Consider the following 13,081-nt stretch of genomic DNA (forward strand, 5'->3'; position numbering starts at 1 on the left):
ACTCACACAGTCAGCTACCTCATTGCGCCTCTTTTTTTCTTTGCGTCATGTGCTGATTGGGGAGGGTTTTTTGGAAGGGACATCCTGCGTGACACTGCAGTGCCACTCCTAGATGGGCCAGGTGTTTGTGTCGGCCACTAGTGTCGCTTAGCTTAGTCATCCAGCGACCTTGGTGCAAATTTTAGGACTAAAAATAATATTGTGAGATGTGAGGTATTCAGAATAGACTGAAAATGAGTGGAAATTATGGTTTTTGAGGTTAATAATAATATGGGATCAAAATGACCCCCAAATTCTATGATTTAAGCTGTTTTTTAGTGTTTTTTTAAAAAAACACCCGAATCCAAAACACACCCGAATCCGACAAAAAAAATTCGGTGAGGTTTTGCCAAAACGCGGTCGAACCCAAAACACGGCCGCGGAACCGAACCCAAAACCAAAACACAAAACCCGAAAAATTTCAGGCGCTCATCTCTAATATATATATAGATGTTTTTGTGATTAGTATTTTCCATTGACAACAATAAAGAGCAATTACCATGCAGAAAGAAAAATCAATCTCTTTCAGGTGTACTGAAATATTCTTTATTAGCGCTATTAAAAAGCAAATGAAATAGTTAAAAGCTAATGAAAAAGTTAATATTTCCAATTAAAACCCAGAGCACTGTCACTAACGCATGCATATAAAAAGTGCTGGGATTACATCAATGTTTTCAGAAAAATATTTGGAGACTATCTGAAAAATTATTAATTAGAAATTCACTGATTTACAGAAAGCGGATCCTCTGCCAGGTACTAGTATATTGGCATCCACGAGGTTGTTGCATGAGGGACATGTACTGTATTGTGTTCCCATTTCTACATGACTTAGAGAAGAGTGAGAGGTGTATAATTTGTGGCTTCCTTTCCAGTGAGTAAGGAGTCTCATGTGCTGTATATTTATCTGTTCTCACGTACTATGACTTTACAAGTCCTAAATGAAACAATGAGCTACACGGTATTTCTGAACTCACTGTGACTTCCATGTGATTCATTATATGGAAGAATTCTATGTGGCAGATTTTTCCTACAAAAGTAATTTTAGAAAAAATGTGATTTAACTGTTTACAGAGTAATGCTTAAAATAGGACTTTTTCCAGATTTGTGCTTTGTGTCCATGCTTCTTGTCAGTGTAAACAGATTGCTAAGCAATGCTACCAAATGTATTCAGAATGTTTTAGGAATTTTTACTTATTTTAATAGACTTGTGTACAAGGTTGAAAACACAGCAGTATGGAGGGGGGTTGGTAATGCATGACCGCCGGTCACCATACCAACGCCGGGAACCCGGCAGGGGGGATGGGGAGGGGGTAGGTTCTATTCCCACTCTACGGGTGTCATGAAATAGTCCCTGTTAGTCGGCATGCCGACTGTAGGGATTGTGAGGAGGCGAGATGTGGGGACCAGTATTGTGACCGGCGGTGTTCTGACCGCCGGTTACATAACTACATCCCTATGGAGGGTTCCTGTATACATGGCCTGCACTAGCCTGTGGACACAGACTAACCAGAGAGGCCTCCCTCTGCCGATGATGCCTGCCTCATGCCTCTCTGATGGGCAGCCACACCTCCAAAATAGTGCAGCTGTGACCCCTGCACATGTACAGAGATTTCCGCCATTTGCAGTGGCACATGACCATGCCCCCAGTACCTCGCTCCATCATACTTACTACCAGAACTGCATATGTGTCAGTTTGAAAAATATTGGAAGTTTTTTTTTTTTTTTTATAGTAATGAGAGTTAGCGGAACAGCTTACCACTTCAATAATGCTCCATAATATAAATGTCTAATATTATTTATTCATACTTCATTAAGTATTGCAGACCCCGCAATTGTATATAAATGTGTTCTGGTAATTATAATACTAGTAATGAGCTTGTCCGTAAAACTCTAATTGCAGAACTGCTTCACTAATAGTCTGCACTCAAGATTTCTATGTTCAGCTCTCCATACACATGTCGAAGGGTCTCAGAGTCGAGAGTTGCTATCACTTTCCTTGAACCTGCTCTGCTTGGGGTGCACTTTTCTTCCCATCTCACCGTCTTGTTTCCAGGGATTTCTCTGAAAAATAAATCATACACATGAAGATTATCATATGATCTTACAAACATGTGTGTCCAAAATGGCTCTGTTAGGAGAGCCCTGCAGGACCAACACCCACGTTCCTTCATTGCAGCATTAATGTTCCAATATTGGTTTTCCAGTATTGATAACTATGACAAAACTACGGTTATTTATTTATCAGTTTGCTCTGTTTTACCCCCATTTTATTATTAATAAACCAGCGTTTATAATCATATATACTAATCACTCTTTTACAAAAAGATTCTTTATGCCCGCTGGTTTCTCCACACTTTTGGTTAATAAATTTAACACACTCACTGACTGGAAAAGTAACACAGGGGGTAGATGTACTATATTGGCACATATCGTTTCGATGTAGCTTTTCCTGCTTTGCCTTATTACCGAGGCGAAGCAGGAAGGTACATCAGTGAGATGTAAGAACATCTCATTTGACAGAGCAGAGGAGTGAATAAACCCCCCCTCGGCGATCCCCGGTAGATCATAGCACAGAGCATCAGCTTAATGCTGATGCGCTGTGTCTCCCTGCACGACCGGCTCCAGGGCCCATGAGATCTCACTATTCTCCCTGCTATGGTATATGGGCAGCGGCACCCGCAGCTGTCAAAATCTATAGCTGCAGGTGTCGGAATGGTCAGTGCAACTGACCGTTCATACATTGCCCTGCATATTGGCGTGCTATCTTAAAGATAGCAGCGCCGATAATGACAGGCGCACATAGTGCCCCTGTCACTGAACACACACTGCTGCTATAATACATGGGGGAGAAGCGGAATGAGTGCACATACCGCAGTTTTCTACTACTTTCAAAGTTAAAATCAAAATTTCAAATAATATTGGACGGGATGCATCAAGCATCGCAAGCGTAAGTAATGCTGTAGCCTATGCATAAATAAATCACAATGGACAAGAGCTGTTCTTTGTGATGACAGGACTTCTGGGTTTATGATCCAGGAGTCCTTCTGCTCATGCGTGGGCAGATACACCTGCCACAGGGGACACTGGGAGGTATATGATCTTTATCTCAGTGAACATTGTAATAAGCAGTCCATAGGTTTCTATTAGGCAATGCCCTCTACAGATGGTGTGACCTACTGTGTCCAAGCTCACAATGTATAACATTCCAGAGCTTGCTGAATGTGCAACATGTGGCCAAACCTCCAAAAACGGCAAAAGTCTCAAGCGATTATTAGTGAAATCATTAAAATCTTCAGCATAGCCTTGTATAAAGCCCATCTGTACATTATCTTTGGCAAAACTAGAGAAACAGTGAAGAGAAGGAGGGATCATTGCCAAGCAGCGCCATGAAGGATACAGAAGGAATGCAAACTCCCTTCATGAATGAATGAATGAATAAAAAAATACTAATCCCTCCTCAGCACATTAAATAAATAAAAAATAATTGAAAAAAAATATTAGAACAGTATGGATGGTGTAATGGTTAGCCCCTGATTCTATAGTACCATATTGTAATTAGTGATGAGCGGGTTCGGATCCTCACGATCCGAACCCGCCCGAACTTCACCAGTTTTTTCACGGGTCTGAGCAACTCGGATCCTCCCGCCTTGCTCGGTTGCTCGGATTCTCGCGAGATTCGTATTCTATATAAGGAACCGCGCGTCACCGCCATTTTTCACTCGTGCATTGGAGATGATCGTGAGAGGACGTGGCTGGCGTCCTCTCAGTTTCTATGTTCAGTGGGCTGCAAATTGTGCTGCAAATATCTGTGCTCAGTGTGCTGCAAATATCTGTGCTCAGTGTGCTGCAAGTGCAAATATCTACGTTCTCTGCCTGAAAAACGCTCCATATCTGACTGTGCTCAGTGTGCTGCAAATATCTCTACTCAGTGTGCTAATTGCTTTATTGTGGGGACTGGGGACCAGCAGTATTATATAGTAGGAGGACAGTGCAGAGTTTTGCTGACCAGTGACCACCAGTATTATACGTTCTCTGCCTGAAAAACGCTCCATATCTGTGCTGCATTGTAGTATATAGTAGGAGGACAGTGCAGAATTTTGCTGACCACCAGTATAACTATATATATATATATATATATAGCAGTACGGTACAGTAGTCCACTGCTCTACCTACCTCTGTGTCGTCAAGTATACTATCCATCCATACCTGTGGTGCATTTCAGTTTTGCACAGTTTGCTGACCACCAGTATATACTATATAGCAGTACGGTACAGTAGGCCACTGCTCTACCTACCTCTGTGTCGTCAAGTATAGTATCCATCCATACCTGTGGTGCATTTCATTTTTCCACAGTTTGCTGACCACCAGTATACACTATATAGCAGTTTGGTACAGAAGGCCACTGCTTTACCTACCTCTGTGTCGTCAAGTATACTATCCATCCACACCTGTGGTGCATTTCAGTTTTGCACAGTTTGCTGACCACCAGTATATAATATATAGCAGTACGGTACAGTAGGCCACTGCTCTACCTACCTCTTTGTCGTCAAGTATACTATCCATCCATACCTGTGGTGCATTTCAGTTTTGCACAATGTGCTGACCACCAGTATATACTATATAGCAGTACGGTACAGTAGGCCACTGCTCTACCTACCTCTGTGTCGTCAAGTATACTATCCATCCATACCTGTGGTGCATTTCAGTTTTGCACAGTTTGCTGACCACCAGTATATACTATATAGCAGTACGGTACAGTAGGCCACTGCTCTATCTACCTCTGTGTCATCAAGTATACTATCCATCCATACCTGTGGTGCATTTCAGTTTTGCATAGTTTGCTGACCACCAGTATATACTATATAGCAGTACGGTACAGTAGGCCACTGCTCTACCTACCTCTGTGTCATCAAGTATACTATCCATCCATACCTGTGGTGCATTTCAGTTTTGCATAGTTTGCTGACCACCAGTATATAATATATAGCAGTACGGTACAGTAGTCCACTGCTCTACCTACCTCCGTGTCGTCAAGTATACTATCCATCCATACCTGTGGTGCATTTCAGTTTTGCACAGTTTGCTGTCCACCAGTATATAATATATAGCAGTACGGTACAGTAGGCCACTGCTCTACCTACCTCTGTGTCGTCAAGTTTACTATTGATCCATACCTGTGGTGCATTTCAGTTTTGCACAGTTTGCTGTCCACCAGTATATAATATATAGTAGTACGGTACAGTAGGCCACTGCTCTACCTACCTCTGTGTCGTCAAGTATACTATCCATCCATACCTGTGGTGCATTTCAGTTTTGCACAGTTTGCTGTCCACCAGTATATAATATATAGCAGTACGGTACAGTAGGCCACTGCTCTACCTACCTCTGTGTCGTCAAGTATACTATCCATCCATACTTGTGGTGCATTTCACTTTTGCACAGTTTGCTGTCCAGCAGTATATAATATATAGCAGTACGGTACAGTAGGCCACTGCTCTACCTACATCTGTGTCGTCAAGTATACTATCCATCCATACCTGTGGTGCATTTCAGTTTTGCACAGCTTGCTGACCACCAGTATATACTATATAGCAGTACGGTACAGTAGGCCACTGCTCTACCTACCTCTGTGTCGTCAAGTATACTATCCATCCATACCTGTGGTGCATTTCAGTTTTGCACAGTTTGCTGTCCACCAGTATATAATATATAGCAGTACGGTACAGTAGGCCACTGCTCTACCTACCTCTGTGTCGTCAAGTATACTATCCATCCATACCTGTGGTGCATTTCACTTTTGCACAGTTTGCTGTCCAGCAGTATATAATATATAGCAGTACGGTACAGTAGGCCACTGCTCTACCTACATCTGTGTCGTCAAGTATACTATCCATCCATACCTGTGGTGCATTTCAGTTTTGCACAGCTTGCTGACCACCAGTATATACTATATAGCAGTACGGTACAGTAGGCCACTGCTCTACCTACCTCTGTGTCGTCAAGTATACTATCCATCCATACCTGTGGTATATTTCAGTTGTGCGTAGTATATATAGTAGTAGGCCATTGCTATTGATATATTACTGGCATATAATTCCACACATTAAAAAATGGAGAACAAAAATGTGGAGGGTAATATAGGGAAAGATCAAGATCCACTTCCACCTCGTGCTGAAGCTGCTGCCACTAGTCATGGCCGAGACGATGAAATGCCATCAACGTCGTCTGCCAAGGCCGATGCCCAATGTCATAGTAGAGAGCATGTAAAATCCAAAAAGAAAAGCTCAGTAAAATGACCCAAAAATCTAAATCGAAATTGTCTGAGGAGAAGCGTAAACTTGCCAATGTGCCATTTACGACACGAAGTGGCAAGGAATGGCTGAGGCCCTAGCCTATGTTCAAGGCTAGTGGTTCAGCTTCACCTGAGGATGGAAGCACTCATCCTCTCGCTATAAAAATGAAAAGAGTTAAGATGGCAAAAGCACAGTAAAGAACTGTGCGTTCTTCTAAATCACAAATCCCCAAGGAGAGTCCAATTGTGTCGGTTGCGATGCCTGACCTTCCCAACACTGGACGGGAAAAGGTTGCGCCTTCCACCATTTGCACGCCCCCTGCAAGTGCTGGAAGGAGCACCCACAGTCCAGTTCCTGATAGTCAAATTGAAGATGTCACTGTTGAAGTACACCAGGATGAGGATATGGGTGTTGCTGGCGCTGGGGAGGAAATTGACAAGGAGGATTCTGATGGTGAGGTGGTTTGTTTAAGTCAGGCACCCGGGGAGACACCTGTTGTCCGTGGGACGAATATGGCCATTGACATGCCTGGTCAAAATACAAAAAAAAATCACCTCTTCGTGTGGAATTATTTCAACAGAAATGCGGACAACTGGTGTCAAGCCGTGTGTTGCCTTTGTCAAGCTGTAATAAGTAGGAGTAAGGACGTTAACCACCTAGGAACATCCTCCCTTATACGTCACCTGGACCGCATTCATCAGAAGTCAGTGACAAGTTCAAAAACTTTGGATGACAGCGGAAGCAGACCACTGACCACTAAATCCCTTCCTCTTGTAACCAAGCTCCTGCAAACCACACCACCAACTCCCTCAGTATCAATTTCCTCCTTACACAGGAACGCCAATAGTCCTGCAGGCCATGTCACTGTCAAGTCTGACGAGTCCTCTCCTGCCTGGGATTCCTCCGATGCATCCTTGAGTGTAACGTCTACTGCTGCTGGCGCTGCTGTTGTTGCTGCTGGGAGTCGATCGTCATCCCAGAGGGGAAGTCGGAAGACCACTTGTACTACTTCCAGTAAGCAATTGACTGTCCAACAGTCATTTGCGAGGAAGATGAAATATCACAGCAGTCATCCTGCTGCAAAGCGGATAACTCAGGCCTTGGCAGCCTGGATGGTGAGAAACGTGTTTCCGGTATCCACCATTAATTCACAGGGAACTAGAGACTTGATTGAGGTACTGTGTCCCCGGTACCAAATACCATCTAGGTTCCATTTCTCTAGGCAGGCGATACCGAAAATGTACACAGACGTCAGAAAAAGAGTCACCAGTGTCCTAAAAAATGCAGTTATACCCAAAATCCACTTAACCACGGACATGTGGACAAGTGGAGCAGGGCAGACTCAGGACTATATGACTGTGACAGCCCACTGGGTAGATGTATTGCCTCCCGCAGCAAGAACAGCAGCGGCGGCACCAGTAGCAGCATCTCGCAAATGCCAACTCGTTCCTAGGCAGGCTACGGTTTGTATCACCGCTTTCCATAAGAGGCACACAGCTGACAACCTCTTACAGAAACTGAGGAACATCATCGCAGAATGGCTTACCCCAATTGGACTCTCCTGGGGATTTGTGACATCGGACAACGCCACTAATATTGTGCGTGCATTACATCTGGGCAAATTCCAGCACATCCCATGTTTTGCACATACATTGAATTTGGTGGTGCAGAATAAAAAAAAAAAAACAACGACAGAGGTATGCAAGAGATGCTGTCGGTGTCCCGAAGAATTGCGGGCCACTTTCGGCATTCAGCCACTGCGTGCCGAAGACTGGAGCACCAGCAAACACTCCTGAACCTGCCCTGCCATCATCTGAAGCAAGAGGTGGTAACGAGGTGGAATTCAACCCTCTATATGCTTCAGAGGATGGAGGGGCAGCAAAAGGCCATTCAAGCCTATACATCTGCCTACGATATAGGCAAAGGAGGGGGGAATGCACCTGACTCAAGCGCAGTGGAGAATGATTTCAACGTTGTGCAAGGTTCTGCAACCCTTTGAACTTGCCACACGTAAAGTCAGTTCAGACACCGCCAGCCTGAGTCAGGTCATTCCCCTCATCAGGCTTTTGCAGAAGAAGCTGGAGACATTGAAGGAGGAGCTAAAACAGAGCGATTCCGCTAGACATGTGGGACTTGTGGATGGAGCCCTTAATTCGCTTAACCAGGATTCACGAGTGGTCAATCTGTTGAAATCAGAGCACTACATTTTGGCCACCGTGCTCGATCCTAGATTTAAAACCTACATTGTATCTCTCTTTCCGGCAGACACAAGTCTGCAGAGGTTCAAAGACCTGCTGGTGAGAAAATTGTCAAGTCAAGCGGAACGTGACCCGTCAACAGCTCCTCCTTCACATTCTCCCGGAACTGGGGCTGCGAGGAAAAGGCTAAGAATTCCGAGCCCACCCGCTGGCGGTGATGCAGGGCAGTCTGGAGCGAGTGCTGACATCTGGTCCGGACTGAAGGACCTGCCAACGATTACTGACATGTCGTCTACTGTCACTGCATATGATTCTCTCACCATTGAAAGAATGGTGGAGGATTATATGAGTGACCGCATCCAAGTAGGCACGTCAGACAGTCCGTACGTATACTGGCAGGAAAAAGAGGCAATTTGGAGACCCTTGCACAAACTGGCTTTATTTTACCTAAGTTGCCCCCCCTCCAGTGTGTACTCTGAAAGAGTGTTTAGTGCAGCCGCTCACCTTGTCAGCAATCGGCGTACGAGGTTACTTCCAGAAAATGTGGAGAAGATGATGTTCATCAAAATTAATTAAAATCAATTCCTCCGTGGAGACATTCACCAGCAATTGCCTCCAGAAAGTACACACGGTCCTGAGATGGTGGATTCCAGTGGGGACGAATTAATAATCTGTGAGGAGGGGGATGTACACTGTGAAAGGGGTGAGGAATCGGACGATGAGGAGGAGGTGGACATCTTGCCTCTGTAGAGCCAGTTTGTGCAAGGAGAGATTGATTGCTTCTTTTTTGGTGGGGGCCCAAACCAACCAGTCATTTCAGTCACAGTCGTGTGGCAGACCCTGTCACTGAAATTATCGGTTTGTTAAAGTGTGCATGTCCTGTTTATACAATATAAGGGTGGGTGGGAGGGCCCAAGGACAATTCCATCTTGCACCTCTTTTTTCTTTCATTTTTCTTTGCATCATGTGCTGTTTGGGGACTATTTTTTTGAAGTGCCATCCTGCCTGACACTGCAGTGCCACTCCTAGATGGGCCAGGTGTTTGTGTCGGCCACTTGTGTCGCTTAGCTTAGCCATCCAGCTACCTTGGTGCACCTCTTTTTTTCTTTGCATCATGTGCTGTTTGGGGACTATTTTTTAAATCTGCCATCCTGTCTGACACTGCAGTGCCACTCCTAGATGGGCCAGGTGTTTGTGTCGGCCACTTGGGTCGCTTAGCTTAGTCACACAGCTACCTCATTGCGCCTCTTTTTTTCTTTGCATCATGTGCTGTTTGGGGACTATTTTTTTGAAGTGCCATCCTGCCTGACACTGCAGTGCCACTCCTAGATTGGCCAGGTGTTTGTGTCGGCCACTTGTGTCGCTTAGCTTAGCCATCCAGCGACCTTGGTGCACCTCTTTGTTTCTTTGCATCATGTGCTGTTTGGGGACTATTTTTTAAATCTGCCATCCTGTCTGACACTGCAGTGCCACTCCTAGATGGGCCAGGTGTTTGTGTCGGCCACTTGGGTCGCTTAGCTTAGTCATCCAGCGACCTCTGTGCAAATTTTAGGACTAAATATAATAATGTGAGGTGTGAGGTGTTCAGAATAGACTGAAAATGAGTGGAAATTATGGTTATTGAGGTTAATAATGCTATGGGATCAGAATGACCCCCAAATTCTATGATTTAAGCTGTTTTTGAGGGTTTTTTGTAAAAAAACACCCGAATCCGACAAAAAAATTTCAGAGAGGTTTTGCCAAAACGCGTCCGAATCCAAAACACGGCCGCGGAACCGAATCCAAAACCAAAACACAAAACCCGAAAAATTTCCGGTGCACATAATGCTATCTGAACCACTATCAGGACTTGGTGCTACTGCACTTTCCAGAATCTACTTCATTGTTTTATTTGTTCAGTTGTTATCGGGACTGAAGCATCCCCACAATACAGAGGAGGCATTAATAAAGAGATACTGAAATAAATAACAGAAAAGTAAGCTGAAGAGAAGAGAAAATATACAGTAAATTATTTTCATTTTTTAAGAAAATAGATTCAATTTGAAATAATCCTTTTTGCCTGGGAGAAAATATGGTGATGAATGCTTCCAAATAATGTGCTGAGCCATCAGAAGGCAGATGTTATTTATCATCTTGAATACCTTCTCACAAATGGGATTATGATTTAACTACTATCCTTTGCTTCGTGTTGCATTGAAAGGCCTGCAGCCTTATGTAAACTAGAGAACTTCAAACGGATCCTGAACTATAGATTCAACAGTTTTTAACATTAAGTGAACTGTGCTACAGCGAGGAGGATACATTAGAGGCATTACCCAAATTCCTTACCATCACACTGGGTTACTGAAGAAGGCAATGGTCATATGTCAAAGCTTAGTACACTAACTCATTATCTCATTATTTTATGTTGTAGTTTACTATATATACATTTTTCAGCCTCTCTTTATTATAACACTGAGAGATATATTGGTTGTTATATTACTATTATGTGATACTGTACACACACACACACACACACACACACACACACACACACACACACACAATCAAAGAGGAAATTTGGAAGAAGTAGTGGTGAATGAAGGAAAGTGGCTATGTGCAGGGGCGGAACTACAGTAGGTCCAGGGGCTGCTGTTGTTATGGGTCTCAGACTTCACCAGGGTCTGCCTCAATGCATCCAGCATATGCCGCTGAAGACTGCCTCCTAGGTGAGAATGTGACACTTTTTTCCTCCCAGCATTCACTGTGCCAGCCAGTGAGGACGATGAGCGACGATGAAGGATGAGCACTGGAGTATTGGAGTCTCCAGCTAAAGAGGTGTATGTTTTTGAGCTCATTGCGAGACGCTCATAAATTTTTTAAACACAATGTGACAGGTGGGGGTACACGCAACAGTGGACACTAGCTAACGGGGCCTGATTCATGTTTGTAAGTAAAGCAAAAAAGCAAGCAACAGTGGGTTTTATTCTGGTCTTACTAATTACTGGGATAAATCCTCTATTCTTCCCCTTAGATGATGCCCTCCTGACATTCCATAAATTTCTTTTCCTCTATGTTGGGTTGACTCCTTTAAATACTTGGGTATTTGGGTGTCCACTGTAATGACAGACTACTCAGACCTGAATGTATTGCCCCAGTTTTCATATTTGAAAGCTAGGACTAAATATTGGTATAAACTCCCACTCATATTAGTTACATGACAGGTTAATTTAGTTAAAATAGTAATACAATCTACATTTCCTTACATTTTTCAGCTAATCCCAATATATCTCCCTATCTCGCTCTTCCAGAAACTGTACAGCATGATCTCTTCTTTGGTATGGATAGACAAAAAGCCACACGGGATGGGATCGGGATCCCGGCGCTTGGGATGCCGGCAGTCATAATACCGACAGTGGCATCCGCTCAGGATCCCAACACCTACTAGGTAAGTACACTATCCCTAATCCTTAAACTCCCCAAGCCTAATCCTCCTTTTCTGCAACCTGACCCTACCCCCCCCCCCCCCTCCGCAGTGGTGCTTAATCCTAACCACCCGTTTCCGCAGCTTAAACCTGACCCTCCCTCCTTCACAGTCTAACACTAACACTCCCTGGGGGTTCCTAACCCTAAGACCCCCTCCCTGCAGCCTAACCCTAACACTACCCCCCTCCGCAGCCTAACCCTCCCCCCCCCCCCCCCCACACCCACACACACCCCCCTGTGGCTTACCTCTACGCTAGCCAAGTGAATCCCGGCAGTCACCAAGATAGTGATAAATGTCAGGATCTTGGCATCGACATTCTGAGTAGTGTCAGGATTCTGGTGTCGGTATTTCGACTGCTGGGATTCGGACCGCTGGGATCCTGACCGGATCCCAGCCATGCATATGGTTGGATGTACTTACCAGGTCTAAAGTCTCCGAAGGCTTAGCGCTTCCTCACTTTCAGTACTATTACTTTGCGGCTCAGTTGGTGCATCTGCGGCTGTGGCATGTAGGACAATACTCAGGACTTGCTTCTAGCCCATTTAGTTTCTCGCCATCATTAGGACTGTTAGGAAACACTTTTTCTCGCAAAGATCCCCCCCCCCCCCCTTAATTATACACGCCATGAATGTCTGGCATGCGCATAGGAATTTCTATAATGGGTGCAGTGTGTGCGGTGCACACGTGCCCCTAGGACCAGGGGGCCCACACCACATACACTGCACCCATATAGTATACTTACCCCTCTGGAGTCCCGCGTCAGCAGTGCGGGCACTAATCACTTGTAAAATGGGCGCTGCAGCTATTTCCGAGTGATTTGCGCATGCGCATTGAAGTAGTCTGCAGGAACAATGCGCGGGCACTATGTTCCCGGAGACCTGCGCATGCGCAGTAGACTCTGGCATTATGCCAGAGTCTTACTAGTTACCGGAGAGGAAGGGGCCCGCAATGGAATTTGACCCAGATACTTCCCTGTGTGGATCCCATGAGCTGATGGAACTTTTCTCCCTCTATCCTAGAGATGTGTTGGATAGTAAAGTTATTACCATGTGTGACTGGACGGTTCCGAAAGTCCTCACCGCCTC

The 13,081-nt window shown here is 44.7% G+C and overlaps 1 protein-coding gene across 1 annotated transcript in view; it reads right to left on the minus strand.

Moving 5' to 3' along the window:
* Positions 1 to 593: 593 nt before the first annotated feature.
* Positions 594 to 13,081, minus strand: part of F13A1 (coagulation factor XIII A chain) — a 373,690-nt gene continuing 361,202 nt past the window's right edge. The window contains exon 15 of the mRNA XM_063923095.1: positions 594 to 2,100. Within this exon, the coding sequence (XP_063779165.1) occupies positions 1,950 to 2,100 (151 nt within the window). The 3' untranslated portion in view covers positions 594 to 1,949. The remainder of the gene's footprint in view (positions 2,101 to 13,081) is intronic.

The sequence above is a fragment of the Pseudophryne corroboree genome, chromosome 5 (assembly GCF_028390025.1).
Source record: "Pseudophryne corroboree isolate aPseCor3 chromosome 5, aPseCor3.hap2, whole genome shotgun sequence".
Classification (NCBI taxonomy): Eukaryota; Metazoa; Chordata; class Amphibia; order Anura; family Myobatrachidae; genus Pseudophryne; species Pseudophryne corroboree.